Here is a 16,352-nt window from a genome sequence, read left to right as displayed (position 1 = left end):
ACCACTCCTTCTGCAAGAAGCATTGAATAAAAATGAGGAGACCTACTTTGTTAGCCTAGCTTCTTGGTTCTTGGTAGTTGTCTTATTATAAATGTATTATCTGACTTCTGTCACGTGTGAAATGGTTAAGGTTAAATCATAACTAAGTTCCCCCTTCCAGCTCCAAGAACTGGATTCTACAAAAATTTCCATTTTCCAATTAGAATGGTTAGGCCAGGGGCTGACCTATAGTTGTAATAGCTAGGAGAAATTTATCATCTTTTACATATGCATTTATTGAAATCAGCTAATTTCAGTTACTTAGAAATACTTGATTCGTGTATAATAGTCCTTGCTGATATGAAAGCAGATTATGAAAAAAAGTTAATATTTCTTTAAAAAAAGTAGCTAACGTTATAATGTCTTGATCTTTCACCAAATAAGGATAGCAAATCATAATATAACCCAAAACATAGCTGTGGGCATAGAAATAAGATTTTCAGAGTGATGTGCACGGAAATCGTTCTGCCATGTGGACTGGATGATCCCCAGGAAATGTGTGTGCCCTTATTTCTCCTCTATTAAGTAGGTTTCTAGGTATGAAGCAGGAATAAAGTAGGAATTGTTGACAATAGGTTTTAATGCTCTTCCTGTTACTAGCTACTATAAATCTTTGTCTCTAAAGGCCATGCCTCAGATATTCTGACCCCGCTGAATACTCCCTAGAAATCCTGGCATCAAAGAAAAACTTTGGAGCTCAATTTGTCATTGCTGAAACCAGTCTGATCATTCCTTCTGCACACACCCACACAAAAGCCAAGTGGCACCTTATGGTCTTCCTCAGCCTCCTGTCCTTAACACCAAGAAAGGCGGTAGGATGCAGAGAGAAATGATCTTCAGATATACGTGTGATGGGCGTCCTCAGTATGTTTAAATGCCTTCTCACTTACCACGCTACAGCTCTGACAGCCGACAACCTGTCATACCCTAACTCATATAAATTCTTTCAAATAATTGACACTACCTAGTCTATGATATGTGTATCAGACTAGCTGTGTCAAAGCATTTTTGCTCTCTGAACCGCTTTAAGTAGCAATCCATGAGCCTCTTGGAGCATAGAGTGGCAGTAATATAGTGAGGTCTTGGCTCCTGGTTGGGAGAGTTATGATAAAGGAATGAGTTCCATATACAAATAGAGAAACACAGTGGAGGTATTAAAAATATTTACTGAGATATTTTTAATTAACATGCTATTGCTGCTATCTTAGCTGACTTCTGCTTTGGTCTTTGGAAGGAGGTATGAAATGTCTAAATAACATGCCTAAATAATATGGGCAATGTCTATAGGCAAAAGAGGAGGAGACTTGTGGGGAGGTGGCCACAATTCCTTTCTCTCGTCAGTGACTGAGGCAAGAGCTGAGCAACGAGGAACCCATTCCAGATACTTCCTCCAGAACTGACTGTTGAGCATGAAGCAGTAGGCCAGTCTTCTACACAGTGTGCCTCGATTATGGACCTACACGAGTCCTTGAGAATGAACACTCTTTATGTGTGCTTCCTGAAGGTACAGTTATACTGCTGACCAAAGCACACAGTTGCTTAATGCTAAATAAAAGCATTTGTATGAGGACCTTGTTTAGACAACTTAGAAAATCTGTAACAAACCACCACAACTAAAAAGTAGCTGGTTCGTCCATTAACCCCATCAAAGTTTATTTAATTGTGTTCCCAGGCTTTATTTTCCTCCCAGCAGCCCCCCTATTATTGAACATGAGGTTGCTGACGCTTCTCTTCCATTAGTAGGCAATGATAAAACATTGCTTTGGAATGTCAAGAGATGATATTATTTTAGGAGCTAATGTTCCTCAGCGCTATGTGGCAGGCACTTTGCTAAGCTTTTTACACATATATGAGGGAGGTCTAATAGCTTGTCCAAGATCACAAAGCCAGTGACTATCAAAGCTGTCAATTCAACCCCAAAAGCTGACTTCAGAGCCCGCACGCTCATCCGGTGTGCTGTGTGTTTTAAATCAAGTTTATTAGCTCCGTACAGCGTCAGAGATGCACCTACAGCTAAAAGTTGGGGTCACGTGATATAGGCTCCAGAAATGTATGTCTGACATGAGTCACCTTCACAAGGCCCCAAGTATGCATATGTGTATTTAATATTTGGAAGCTTCTTACTTATTATACATGAAAAAGTTATTTATGTTCTTTTATGGTTTATAAGTCATTTTCACACATATCCCCCAAACCACCTGGAAATGTTGAGAGCTTAGCAACCTAGGCATTACCTTCCGCATTTTGTAGACGGGAACACTGAGGAACAGTGCATGTCCCCCCACTAGACAGCAGGAGAACCAGGCTTCCTGGTTCCCCATCCAGCCTCTGTTCCAGTCGTCCGTTTTACCTGTCCTGTTTGGATCCACTGGCAACCTTCCGTCAGAGAGTGGTAGCAGCGCTCCTCCATGTTTGGTAAATCAAATGAAAGATTTTCTTAAAATCAGAGCATATGTCAAAGTCAAAGCCATGAGTAGGACTATGAATTCATAAGTCTGCACTTTGTCGCGGTCTCCATTGTTGGACGTTTCATTTTCTTTGAGACAATGAGGTTGTTTAAGGTTCTATTGAACTGGAAAGAAGACACAGAAAGCCAAACACATCAAATTGTTTACATTAAATATCTATAGCTTTTTTTTTTTTTTGGTTAATCAGTTAGGAGGAATCCTTTGACAGTGTATGCACATAGCAAATCGTCACGATGTACCCTTTAAATATCGTACAGTTCTGTCAGTTATACCTCAGTGAAGCTAAAAAAATCTTTTGATAAAAAAATCTATATTTAAGGGGCACCTGGGAGGCTCAGTGGGTTAAGCCTCTGCCTTTGGCTCAGGTCATGATCCCGGGGTCCTGGGATCCAGCCCCACATCAGGCTCTCTGCTCCACGAGGAGACTGCTTCCTCCTCTCTCTCTACCTGCCTCCTCCTCTCTCTCTGCCTGCCTCTCTGCCTAGTTGTGATTTCTCTCTGTCAAGTAAATAAAATATTTTTTAAAAAAATGGGTTAATTGGGGCACCTGGGTGGTTCAGTCCGCTAAGCCTCTGCCTTCGGCTCAGGTCATGATCCCGGGGTCCTGGGACTGGGCCCTGCATCGGGCTCCCTGTGCAGTGGAGAGCCTCCTTCTCTCTCTCTCTTCCTCTGCTGCTCCCCTTACTTTTGTTCTCTCTCTCTGTCAAATAAATAAATAAAATCTTTCTTAAAAATAAAATGAGTTAATTAAAATTCTTAGGTAAATGTCGTCCGCTGTCATGGTATTTCTCTAGCTCTTTTTTTTTTTTTTAAGATTTTATTTATTTATTTGACAGACAGAGATCACAAGTAGGCAAAGAGGCAGGCAGAGAGAGAGGAGGAAGCAGGCTCCCCGCTGAGCAGAGAGCCCAATGAGGGGCTCGATCCCAGGACCCCGGAATCATGACCTGAGCCGAAGGCAGAGGCTTTAACCCACTGAGCCACCCAGGTGCTCCTACTTCTCTAGCTCTTAAAGATTGGGTTAAAAGATGATCGATCACTGGCTCTGGTACATTTGCATTTCCGGAAGCAGGTCCCAGTCCCAAGCACCCAAGATGTCCACACCGAGTGCCAGGCACTTCGGCAAGCATTTTATGTTGTCCTTAGTCCTTTAGTTCTCATGGCTTATGCATCATTCCCATTTTACAGATGAGGAAACAGATGCTCAGAAAGGTAATCAATCTGTTCCGAAGTCACACAGCTAGAAACAGGCAAATCTCTGATTTGGTCTGTCGTCTAATGCCACATCCGTCTTTTTCCTGCCAGTTTCCTGAGGGCCAGATCTGACCTGGAGACAAAGATTAATCCTAATAATGTTGATGAAGAAACTGATGATGGGGACAGCTAACAAATCCTGCTAACTTCTATGCGAGATGCTGTCCTGAGTGCTTTACTCATGCAGTCTCCCCACAATCCTGTGGGCTTGCTGTGGTTATCCCCATTTTATAGGTGAGGAAACCAAGGCATATAGAGGTTAATTAAGTGTGTTGCCCACATTAATAACAGGTGAGGCCAGGATTCAAAGTTAGGCAGTCTGGTGCTTGAGTTAGTGCTTGTAATTAGTGTCATTCTCTCTCTCTCTTTCTCTCTCTTTTTTTTGGTCATGCCATTTTGCTTTTTTTTTTTTAAGGAATTGTGATAGAAATTTTGGGAGTTTTTGCATAAAAATAGACATTCCTACTTTCTCTCGAAAAATTAGAGATCTGGGGAGCTGGGTGGCTCAGTCGATTAAGTGTCTGCCTTCAGCTCAGGTCATAATCCCAGGGTCCTGGGATTGAGTCCTGCATCAGGCTCCCTGCCCAGTGGCAAGCCTGCTTCCCCTCTCCCTCTGCCTGCTATTCCCTCTGCTTGTGTTCTCTCTCTCTCTCTCTGTCAAATAAATAAATAAATAAAAATCTTTTAAAAAAGAAAAAGAAAGAAAGAAAAGAAAAATCAGAGATCCAGAAACACTGAATCCACTTTTCCTCAGGATGCTCAGGATGCTGATTACCTGGCACTGCGTTCCCTGCTCTGCTCAGACAGGTTGCACTCTCTCCAGTGCTCCCTCCAGACCTATCATTTGTGCCTCTGGCCTGGCACTGTAGATGCAGGAGTTTGCTCCATATTCTGGCAGGAGGACAAAATCCCTCCTAGAAGCTGAAGGTTCTAGTCATTCTTTTGAGAATTCATTACCCCCGCCCTCCAAGTATGATTCTTTTACCTGTGTGCTTTCAACATGCATGTTTTGGAACCTTCTCCCAAACCTGTTCTCTGTCGTAGGGAGTCGGAATTTGCATATTAGCATCTCTCCAGGTGATTGTTACGGCCACTGACTGGTGAGGAGTGTACATTCTAAAAACATCAGAAATGAATATACATTGGCTCCTAGAGAACGAAAGGCGACTCTTCTGAATCTTGCCAAGTTTGGAGTTTATTTTTTTTATTGATCAGAAATTTCAAAATATTTCTTCCATGTTGGCCTAATTTCCTTTTTCTACTTCAGAATTCTAGTTGTTTTCTTAATCTGCAGTCATGGCTACAAATTGTAAAACCAACTCAAATTGGCTTAATCAAGAATTTAGGGGATCAAGCAGTTGAAGAGGCCAGTACATGGAATCAGTGGCTCAATTAGGGCCATTTGGTGACTTTCTCTATCTTTCCTTCCTGCCTTTCCTCTATGTAGGCTTAATTCTAAGTCAGGTCTTGCCAAGCTGTGTCCAGATAGCCACCAGCACCTACAGCATGAGAATCACCATGAGAATAATCCCAGCAAACACTTCTATGCCTGGCATTCACCGATTTGCTTTGGATCATGTGCCCCATACTGTCACAAAGGCAAGAGTGATAATGTGACTTAGAACCAGCACATGACCTAGGAGTGGGTTTAAGTCAGTTCCCACCTAGACCACCATGACCTTGAATGGACAGATTTCCAAAGGGAGGTCTGAGATGGGAGAGATGCAGGGCAGCCTCTTCAATGGTGTTGGATTTTGGGTGGAGATGCTTGTTTAAGAAGCTCGACATGTTCTCCATCCAAATGTTGAATTACCTTTATTCTCATGTGCGTCATTGGGCGCTACCCATCAGAGAAAGATTTGAAAACAGCCTTTTATTATTCCTCAGTCTGCTTTCAGGATTCAGAAATGTCTACAGGAGAATTACTGTGGGAGATAGAAAATAACTACAACCCCTGATTATTATGTTTTAAAGCCCCATGGAGAATGATGTTTAATATTCTTGGCCTCTATAAAAATTCAGCCAGAATGTCAACGTGCCATTTGTGGATACTTCGATGACATCGCCTCTTGATGTTTCCAGTTAATAAGAAGGCAAGGAGATTCATGTACTTGGAGCCTTCTCTTAAGACCCAAGTCAGATTAGTCCACCCACATGATCCTGTTCTGGGGGTAACTGTCTTGGTTTTCACAGGAACATTCCTGTCACTTTTCCAAAAGAGGCTTGAATCTGACTCACTGGTATAGCTGTGTCTATAGTCTAAAGTTTTGTGTACTTTCCAGTTTGATGTGAAGTCTTGATCTTTGCCACTGCCTACCAGGAATATTTTAAATAATTGATACAAACATGGTTAGGATGCCATCGACGCTGTGTTTTCAGCATGGACTTTGTTCTTGCCCTCCAATGCCCACTGAGTCATGAAACCAAATGGAACCTAAGAGCAGGAGTATGGCTCAGTCTGTGTTTGGATGCCTTATTAGTATGAGACTCAAGGTTTTGAGTCATGACTTTGTTTCTTCTTTGGCATGTCTAAGATTTTGAGCAATGCATTATTATGTCTTTCTCTTCAGGTATAATAAATGTGATATGTCATTTTGATATTTTCTCTGGAAAGAACTTCCAACTACATAAAATGGAGTAGAGTTGATGGCCAGCAATTAGGAAAGAGTAAGGGCTTTTAAGGATATAGATGCAGACAGTAGTGAACTCCCTGGTTTGGGATATAATTGATGAATTTTTTTTTTTCTTCTCTCCATCTCCCTGTGATTTCACAGCCGATTCTGGTGACCAAGAAGAGCACACTCTCCAAGAAACAACACTACCGCCTGTGAATAGTGGCATCATTGCTGCTCCCATCACGGACGCTTCTCAGAAGTTCCCTCAATACCTACCTCTTTGTGCAGAGGATAATTTAGGTCCTCTACCTGAGAACTGGGAGATGGCCTACACCGAAAATGGAGAAGTCTATTTTATAGAGTAAAGTATACTGTTCCTCCTCCCTGAAGTTCTCTTCCTTTCTGTCATCCCTCTTCCCCCCAATCTCTAGTGGCTGTGCTGGTCAATTACATTTAAAAAGACTGGTGGGGGGGGTGGGGGGTGCTCACGGTAGACTTTTACACAATTTTACCAGCTTTGTCAAGAAAAACAATTAGCAGCGCATCCTAATCCTTGAATCTGAAGACTTTGAAGAAGCATAAGGTTAATAAATTTCCCTAAAGAGTGGGACACCATGTTTCGGTGTATATATAATGGCATAGCATATAAAACCTTAAAAAAAAAAAAAAAAAAAAAAGAATAAATTGAGCCATTAAGAAGAGGTAAATCCTCTGCTCATTTTTTCTTGTTTGGGTTGTAGGGTTGTCTTGTTTTGTTTTGTTTTTGGTTGTGTTTTAGGAGTTCTTCATACATTCTGGATACAATTCCTGTATCATCTTTGTGGTTTGTGAGCATTTTCCCCACGCCTGAGTTTTCTTTTCATTGTCTTGACTGTGTCTTTTGAAGACCCCAAAGTTCTTAATTTTGAGGAAGACTGATTTATCAGTGTTTTTCTTCTGTGGGCTTTGTTTTTTTAGTGTGCTGGCTGAGAAATTTTTCTTAAACTGATACAGCTGTCATTTTCTGCTATCTTTGTTTTAGAATTTTATAGTTTACTTTTTACTTGTAGGTCTCTGATCCATTTTAAGTTGATTTTATTTTTAAGATTTTTTTTTATTTTTTTTTATTTTTTTTTAAAGATTTTATTTATTTATTTGACAGAGAGAGCTCACAAGCAGACAGAGAGGCAGGCAGAGAGAGAGAGAGAGGGAAGCAGGCTCGCGGCCGAGCAGAGAGCCCGATGCGGGACTCGATCCCAGGACCCTGAGATCATGACCTGAGCCGAAGGCAGCGGCTTAACCCACTGAGCCACGCAGGCGCCCTAAGATTTTTTTTTTTTAATTTTACTTATTTATTTGACGCAGAGAGAGAGATCACGAGTAGGCAGAGAGAGAGAGAGAAGCCGGCTCCCTGCTGAGCAGAGAGCCCGATGCGGGGCTCGATCCCAGGACCCTGGGATCATGACCTGAGCTGAAGGCAGAGGCTTTAACACACTGAGCCACCCAGGCGCCCCAAGTTGATTTTGTTTTTAAACATGGGGCAAGTACATGGATTAAAATTTGAGAGTATGGAAACGCCCCTCATCCCCTACCCTTATCTATAGTCTCTCTTTCCATGGTTTTAGTTACTTACGGTTACTGTGTTCTGGAAACAGATGATCCTCCTGACATACTGTAAGATCAGTATTAGCCTAATGCTGCATCACAATGCTTATGTCATTCACCTCACTTCGTCTCACCACGTAGACATTTTGTCATCTCACGTCATTACGAGAAGGGTGAGTAGATGTATTTTGAGAGAGAGAGGCCACATTCATATAATTTTTAATCATTTATTATAATTGTTCTCTTTTACTATTATTGTTAATCTCTTATTGTACCTAATTTATGAATCAGTATATGTAGGAAAAGACATGGTATTTGTAGGATTCAGTACTATCTACAGTTTGGGGCATCTCCTGGAGGTCTTGAAACTTAGCTCCTGTGAATAAGTGGGGGGAATTACTGTATATGGATATGAAAAGTCTTTCAAAATTATAAAACTTATACATACTCGTGTGTGTATACATATATACACACGCATATATACATATATAATACATATTATTAAAGTTAAACTTTTAAAAATAACCTTTACTAAATTGGAAAAATAGACAGTCATAACCATCCTAAAAAATCTAAGATAATATAAGTTTTTAACGAGTAATAGTTAATTTTTAAAATGCTGCACTTTGGCTCTATTATCAAGATTCTCTCTTAAGATTTACCTCAGTTTTATGTACCACTAAAAAAGAAAAAGAAATGGCCAATTAAACTATAAATAAAAATGTAAGTAAATCCATTATATGCAACTAGACTGAAGTTGAAGGTCTGCTGTTCAATGAACAAGAAGAAGGCAAAACTGACAAAGAAAAAAAATTAGAGAAGACACAAATTACCAGCATTAGGAATTAAACAGGGAATCACCGCAGACCCTGAAGACATTAAAAGGTAATCAGAGAGTGTTGCCGACAAATCTACACACATAAATTTGACAACTTAGATAAAATGGACCAATTTCTTGAGAAGTACGAGCTACCACAACTCATCCAATAGGGAATAGATAATTTAACTAGCTCTATAACTATTAAGGAAAATGAATTTGTAATTTAAAAACTCGAGAAAAAGAGGGGCGCCTGGGTGGCTCAGTGGGTTAAAGCCTCTGCCTTTGGCTCAGGTCATGATCTCAGGGTCCTGGGATCGAGCCCCACATCGGGCTCTCTGCTCCGCGGGGAACCTGCTTCCTCCTCTCTCTCTGCCTGCCTCTCTGCCTACTTGTGATTTCTCTCTGTCAAATTAAAAAAAAAAACAAAAAACAAAAAAACAAAAACTCGTGAAAAAGAAATCTCCAGACCCAGATGGTTTCACTGGAGAAAGGCTCAAAGAATTACTTAAGTCTCCTTCTGAAAATAGAAGTAGAGGAACACTTAGCAAATTATGTTGTGAAGCTGTTGTTACCTTGTTACCAAAAGCAAACAAGGACTGGGATAGTCTAGTCTATTTTCTAAGAAAATAGCAAACTGCAGACTTGGAGCGCTTGGGTGGCTCAATAAGTTGAGCGTCTAACTGTTGGTTTTGGCTCAGGTCATGATCTCAGGGTCCTAGGATTGAGCCCTGCATTGGACTCCACACTCTCCTCAGAGCCTGCTGGAGATTCTTTCCCTCTGCCTTCCTCTGCTGGCATGTGCGCTCTCTTCCTCTCTCTCAATAAATAAATAAATATCCTAAAAAAAAACAAAAAAAGAAAGAAAGAAAAGATGTATACACCATGACCAAGTGGGAATTATCCTAGGGATGCAAGATTGGTTCAATATGTGAAAAATTCCTAAATATAATCTAACATATTAAGATACTAAAGAAAAACACATGATCATAATCATCAATGCAGTATTTGACATGATTCAGCATTCATTGATGGTAAAAATTCTCAGAAAAATAAGAAGAGAGGGGAATTTTCTTGACTTGATAATATCTACCAAAAATGTACAGCAAAACATTATACTTAGTGGTAAAAGACCAAAAAAACCCAAAACAAAACTTTCCCCTAAAAGATTAGGGACAAGTTAAAGATATTAGCTCTCACCAGTCTTTTTTTTTTTCTTTTCTTTTAAAATTTTATTTATTTTTTAGAGAGTGTGTGTGGGGAGGAACAGAGGGAGAGAGAAAGCAGACTCATTTCTAGAAATGAGCTTGGAACACTGCACAGGGCTTGATCTCACAACCCTAAGATCATGACCTGAGCTGAAACTAAGAGTCGGTCACTTAGTCAGCTAGGCGCCTCAGTTCCCACCACTCTTAATTAACGTGATTCTGGAATTTCTAGCCAGGATAATAAATCAAGAAAGAGAAATAAAAGACCTGCAGATTGAAAAAGAAAGAATAAAACCATCCCTCTATGCAGATTACATGAGTATATACAAGTAATATACAAAATCACATAAAATCTACAAAAAAAAGTTCTAAAGTAAGTGAGTTCAGCAAGATCACAAGGTAAAAGATAAGCATATATGTATATCTATATGAACATGCATACAGCAAAATTAAAAATACAATATAATTCGGGGTGCCTGAGTGGCTCAGTGGGTTAAGCCTCTGCCTTCAGTTCAGGTCATGATCTCAGGGTCCTGGGATTGAGCCCCACATCGGGCTCTCTGCTCAGCAGGGAGCCTGCTTCCTCCTCTCTCTCTCTGCCTGCCTCTCTGCCTACTTGTGATCTCTATCTGTCAAATAAATAAAATCTTTAAAAAAAATACAATATAATTCATATTTACTTCCAGAAAAACAGCACTTACATGTAAATTAACAAAACATATTCAAGATATTATATGCCCAAAACTACAAAATATTGGTGAAAGAAATCAAAGAAAATCTAAACAAATGGAGAGATGTCCCCTGTTCATGTATTGAAAGATGTAGATTGAAAGACACAATCATATAGTAAAATATTCCAAAATGGATATATGGGTTTAATGCAAATCCTGTCAAAATCTCAGTGAGGTTTTTTGTTAATATCAACAAGTTCATTTTAAAATTTATATAGAAAGGCGATGGAACTAGAATAGCTAGAAAAGTTTGTTTCTTTTTGTTCTTATGGTTTTTTGTTCTTATGGTTTTTTGTTTTTGTTTTTTAACTCACAACCCTGAGATCAAGACCTGAGCTGAGATCAAGTCAGACACTTAACCAACTGAGCCACCCAACTGCCCCAGAACAGTTTCGAAAGAGAAGAATAAAGTTAATCAGTCTACCAAATAACAAGACTTATTATAGAGCTACAGTAACATAGGCTGTATTGTATTGGTGCATATCACTGAAACCCGGAAACAGATGCACAAATATATCCAAGTGATTTTCAACAAAGATGCCAAAGCAATTCAATGCAGGGAAGATAGCCTTTTCATGGACGTGGCATTAAATTAAGTGTTTAGCCAGAAGTAAATAAATTAACCTCCACCTCCACCTCACACCTTAGTCAAAAAATTGACTCACAGTAGATCATCACAGACTTAAGTGTAAAGCACAAGGCAATTAAACTTTTTGGGGAAAAAATTGGAGGGGTGCTCTAGGACTAAACGAGGAGTTCTTAGACTTGACATCAAAAACATGAACCCTAAAAGGAATCTTTGAGAAATACGATGTCATCAAAATGAAAAACATTTGTTTCAGAAAAGACCCTAATAAGAGGATGAAAAGGCAAACTACAGACAAAGTATTTGCAAACCCCATATCTGATAATGGATTGATATCTAGAGTATATAAAGAGCTCTCAAAACTCAACAGTAGCATTAAAAAAATTCAATTAGAAAGTGAACCACAGACATTTCACTGAAGAGAATATACAGATGGCAAATAAGCACATGAAAAAAAATGTTCATCGTCATTAGCCATTAGGGAAATGCTAATTAAAATCACAAAGATACCATTACATGCCTATTAGGATGGCTCAAATAAAAATATAGTTAATAACAGTAAATGACGGCAGAGATACAGAGAAATTAGATCGCTCATAGATGGCTGGTGGGTATGTAAAATTGTATGACATTCTAGAAAACAGTTGGGGAGTTTCCTATAAAACTAAACATGCAACTACCGTATGTCCCAGCAATTGCACATTTGGCCAGAGAGGTGAACACTCAACATTCACACAAAAACCTGGACATGAATGTTTATAGTAGATTAATTCTAAAGAGCCGAAAATTGAAAACAACCTACATGTCCTTCAGTGGTTAAACTCTGGTACATTCATGCCATGGAATGCAACTCAGCAATAAAAAGAAGTAAGTATCAAGACATGTGACTACCTTGATGAGAATTACACTGGACAAAAAATAGCAATCCCCAAAGATTACGTGTGTATGATTCCATAGAAGATTTTTGCAATGACAAAACCATGGAAATGGAGAGATCAGTGGTTGCTAAGGAATTAAGAGGGGGTTGAGGGGGCAGGGACTCGAAGGAAACCAGGGGTGGCTATTAAAATGGTAACATGAGGAGGAATTCTTGTTGTGATGGAAATGTTTTCTATCTTGACTGTATGGAGAGCAATAGCCCAGTTATGACATTGTACTTTAGTTTTGTAAGATGTCCCCATTGGGGGGCTCTGGGTATAGGGCATGTGGGATGGCTCGATATTCTTTCTTATAACTACACTTGAATCCACAATTATCTCAAAATGCAAAAGTGTTTTTTAAAAAAATCATAAATAACCTCCCCGCCCAGCAACGGCCATTTTTACTCTCTTACTCACGTAGGAATAGTGCAGCCATGGGTTCTAGTGTTGGACTCCCTGGGTTTTTTGCCAGTGTTGCTAGGTATCAACAACATAGCCTTCTACAAATTTCCTCACCTCTGTCCTCATCTTTCTTATCTGTAAAATGTAGTAATACTTCCCTCATAAGGTTATCGTAAGGATTAGTAAATTATAACATATGTGAAAAAGAACAGATTTTGGTAATTCTAAGTGGACGCAGAGTAATACTTGACAACAGTTGTTTCTATCTTACCTTTCTTTTTTTTTCTTTACGTACAGTTGAGGTGATTTGTATATATATTTGCATATTCTGTTTTTCACTTAAGCCTTAACGTTTTTCAACAATTTGTAAGACCTGAAACTCAAAACTCAAAACTGTGGCCATGTTTTTCAGCATTTATAACCTAAATGGCAGACTTCCAAAAATAATTACAGTTACTACCTCAATTTCAAAAAAAATTTTTTTTTCATTTCTGGTTTGCAGCTTGAACTTACTGACCTTACAGTTTGTTGCCCTCTTGATTGAGCTTGCATAAGTGGCCCGGGAGCTCAGGCAGAACTTTTTCCCCCCGGGGTCTCGAGCTGCTTCCGGGCAGTTCCTCCAGATATTGTCATCACACCGGCATGGCTTCAGGGCACTAATCAGAAAGACTTCTGTGCCCTCTCAGACTTTCAACGTCTAACTCAGTGTCTGTTGAAACACTTCGTCTGGAGTCGGGCTGCGCCCTCTAGAAGGCAGACATGTTTAGTTTCTTCAAGCTGTGTGGGTTTTTGGCTTACGTTCTGTTTAGGATAGGTAATTCCAGGTTGCCATCACTTTGCATGCAACGTAATTCAGGATGTGATTAATGATAGGTATTAGCTTCTGAGAGCCAGTTGCGTGGACTGAGGTGGTTTCAGTGTCAGGGGAAATCTTATGTAATATAATGAGTGAAATAGCAGCCTTCTTTGTGAATTCCAGCATTCAAGGTTTAAGTCAGAGGCAGATTTAAAGCAAACTGGTTTGCTCTTCTGCGAAAGTGGAGACTAAAATAAGTCTAGACGAGGGGAGACAGTGTGGACCAGGGGTATCCTTTGGAACTCATTTTTCAAAAACAAAACTGGCGTCACGTGTTAAGCTTTCCATAACGGAACGATTATACCTTCGATAAGTAAAAAGTCTACCTAAGGCCCTTCCCACACCTTTTCAGGTTCCAAATTTGGTCTCTCTTCTGGTTTGGGTTTGCTCTTGACAAAGTAGCTTTGTCACTGAGCTTTTTGCCTTTTTTCTTTTCCTTTTTAAATGTATTTCTCGTTTTTGTGTCTTGATTTCAGCCATAACACAAAGACAACATCCTGGTTAGACCCTCGGTGCCTGAACAAGCAGCAGAAGCCTCTGGAAGAGTGTGAAGATGATGGTAGGTCTTGGCTCCAGTGAGCTGGGGGCTGGCTCACATGGGCAAGGTTTAAGGAGTTCTGTAGCAAAGTCAACCGGTCTTTAACAAGTGAGTTTTTAAAAGGTCATCCAATTTCTAATAAGCGACCTGTAGTTTCCAAGAGCAGCAGCAGAATCAGAATTGTTTTAAAAGAACAGTTTGTTATGGGGGGTTTGGAGGGTAGGAAAAGAATAAATGAAACAAGATGGGATTGGGAGGGAGACAAACCCTAAGTGACTCTTAATCTCACAAAACAAACAGGGTTGCTGAGGGGAGGGGGGGTTGGAGGGGGGATATGGACATTGGGGAGGGTATGTGCTATGGTGAGTGCTGTGAAATGTGTAAACCTGGCGATTCACAGACCTGTACCTCTGGGGATAAAAATACATTATATATTTATAAAAAATTTAAAATTTAATTTAATTTAAAAATATAAAAGAACAGTTTGTTTACATATAAAGGCAGATGCGTGCTAGTATCTCCATTAGAAACAGAACTTTAAGGCCATCAGACTGTTTCAATGAAGATACAACCTCTGTCTTCAGGACCTTGGAGAAAACTCAAGAAAATCTCTTGAAATAGAAACCAGAGATGCTCTGGTTCCTTACCTCTTAGATCCTAATCCTTTATTGCAGAAGTCTTAAAGGAAAAAATCAAGAGCTTTTCTTGAATTTTCTTGAAAGCTGATTGTGACTTCTTTGGGAATTTCTGTATAACTTGGAATATACCCTTGTTATCTGAAAAGTACATTCTTCTAAGAAAGAGCCTGAGGTGTTACCCTTAGCATGACTCTGCCTGTTAATCTCAAAAAAAAAAAAAAAAAAAAAAAAAAAAAAAATCAATTGACTTGTTTTTTGACTAAAGTTTATTTCAAGGTTTTGGGATTTCTAATTACTCCTCCAAAATGGGAAAAAAAAAAAAAAATTAGAGCAAATGTATGCCTTTACAGTGCACTGGAGTCTATCCCAAGTTCTACCAGAACTACTTTTTTGACATGGCTGAATTAAAAGGGAAATGGTTTGTTTAGCTACTCATTATTCATCTCTGGCATTTGAATTAGTGGTATAATTATGGAGTACGTATTTTACTTCAAGATAATGAAGCTTTATTAATTTATCCTGTGGCACAGAATTGTTGTATGCATAAACTTGAGGTCTGTCTGAAAATGTAAGCCAGGAAAACGTAATACTGCCAAAACCTTGTACTCCCAGATCCTTCTGCTCTACGTGGATTGCAGATACCATGAAATGAGCATAAAATTGCATGTTCATATTATCTGAGTGACTCCAAATGGAACTACAAATCCTTCTGACTAAGGAGGCATGCCTGAGATGCTCATTTCATTTTGGTTGCTTAGTCCCATTCCTGAAGAAGAAATGGAACATGTGCGGTCAGCTTCATTATTTGCATGCTTCAGGGATAAGGAACTGTTCTGATTATTCAAATATTAGATTTCATATATAATATAAAAGTGACCAATTTTCAAAGATCAGAATATAAAATGCATTCAACCATAAAATTTCAGAGAATAAAATTTAATCTTTATTTAATGCTTGATGATTGCAAACGCATTTTCGACTTCTTATTACCATAGGAGAGCTTCACTGTCGGTCTCCATTATAATTACACTGGGAACATACAAAAATGCCTGTTAATATATTTTATAGATGATAGACGGCTCCAGCAGCTTTTACTAAGAGAAACTTAATGAAGTGTTGAGTAGAATTGCTGAATTATTTTGTGACCAAATCTAGTACAGTTGACCCTTGAACAACACAGGTTTGAACTGCACTGGTCCACTTTTTTCCATATACATATATAGGAAGAGTTTTTGGAGACTTCTGATCATTTGAAAAACCTGCAAATGAATCTTACAGCAGCTTCAGAGTACCAAAACTATTAAGAAACCATCAAGTATTATTGAAAGAATATAGTATATAGTACTTACAATGTACAAAAGAAGTGTTACTCCACTATATTATTGCTAAGGTTATCAACAGTAGATTATTTGTAGTTAAGTTTTGGCCAAGTCAAGTTACACACAGATTTTTGACTGCAGACAGTCATTCTCCCCAACCCCTGTGTTTTTTGTTGTTTTTTTTTTTTTTAAACCCCTGTGTTGTTTAAGGGTCAATTTATATTTAATTCTTAAAATTCTTGTCATTGGTATTAATGATATTATCTGGAACAAGTATGTATTCATACCAAATACCATTAGTTGATGAATTATCCCTTCAACACTAGGATTCACATAACCTTTTTCTAGAAGAAATGACATGCATGTCTATGTACCTG

General features: G+C 39.0%; 1 protein-coding gene across 14 annotated transcripts in view; it reads left to right on the top strand.

The window, feature by feature from the left end:
- The window catches only part of MAGI1 (membrane associated guanylate kinase, WW and PDZ domain containing 1), a 633,893-nt gene that overhangs the window by 520,346 nt on the left and 97,195 nt on the right, over window positions 1-16,352 (top strand). For all 14 annotated transcript variants that reach the window (XM_045990411.1, XM_045990404.1, XM_045990403.1 and 11 more), the window contains exons 5-6: window positions 6,536-6,737; window positions 13,957-14,039. In XM_045990411.1, coding sequence (XP_045846367.1) covers window positions 6,536-6,737; window positions 13,957-14,039 — 285 coding nt within the window. The remainder of the gene's footprint in view (window positions 1-6,535; window positions 6,738-13,956; window positions 14,040-16,352) is intronic.

This window comes from Meles meles, chromosome 20 (genome assembly GCF_922984935.1).
Source record: "Meles meles chromosome 20, mMelMel3.1 paternal haplotype, whole genome shotgun sequence".
NCBI lineage: Eukaryota > Metazoa > Chordata > Mammalia > Carnivora > Mustelidae > Meles > Meles meles.
The sequence above is the reverse complement of the archived record's forward strand: the minus strand, read 5'-3'. Positions and strand labels throughout refer to the sequence as shown.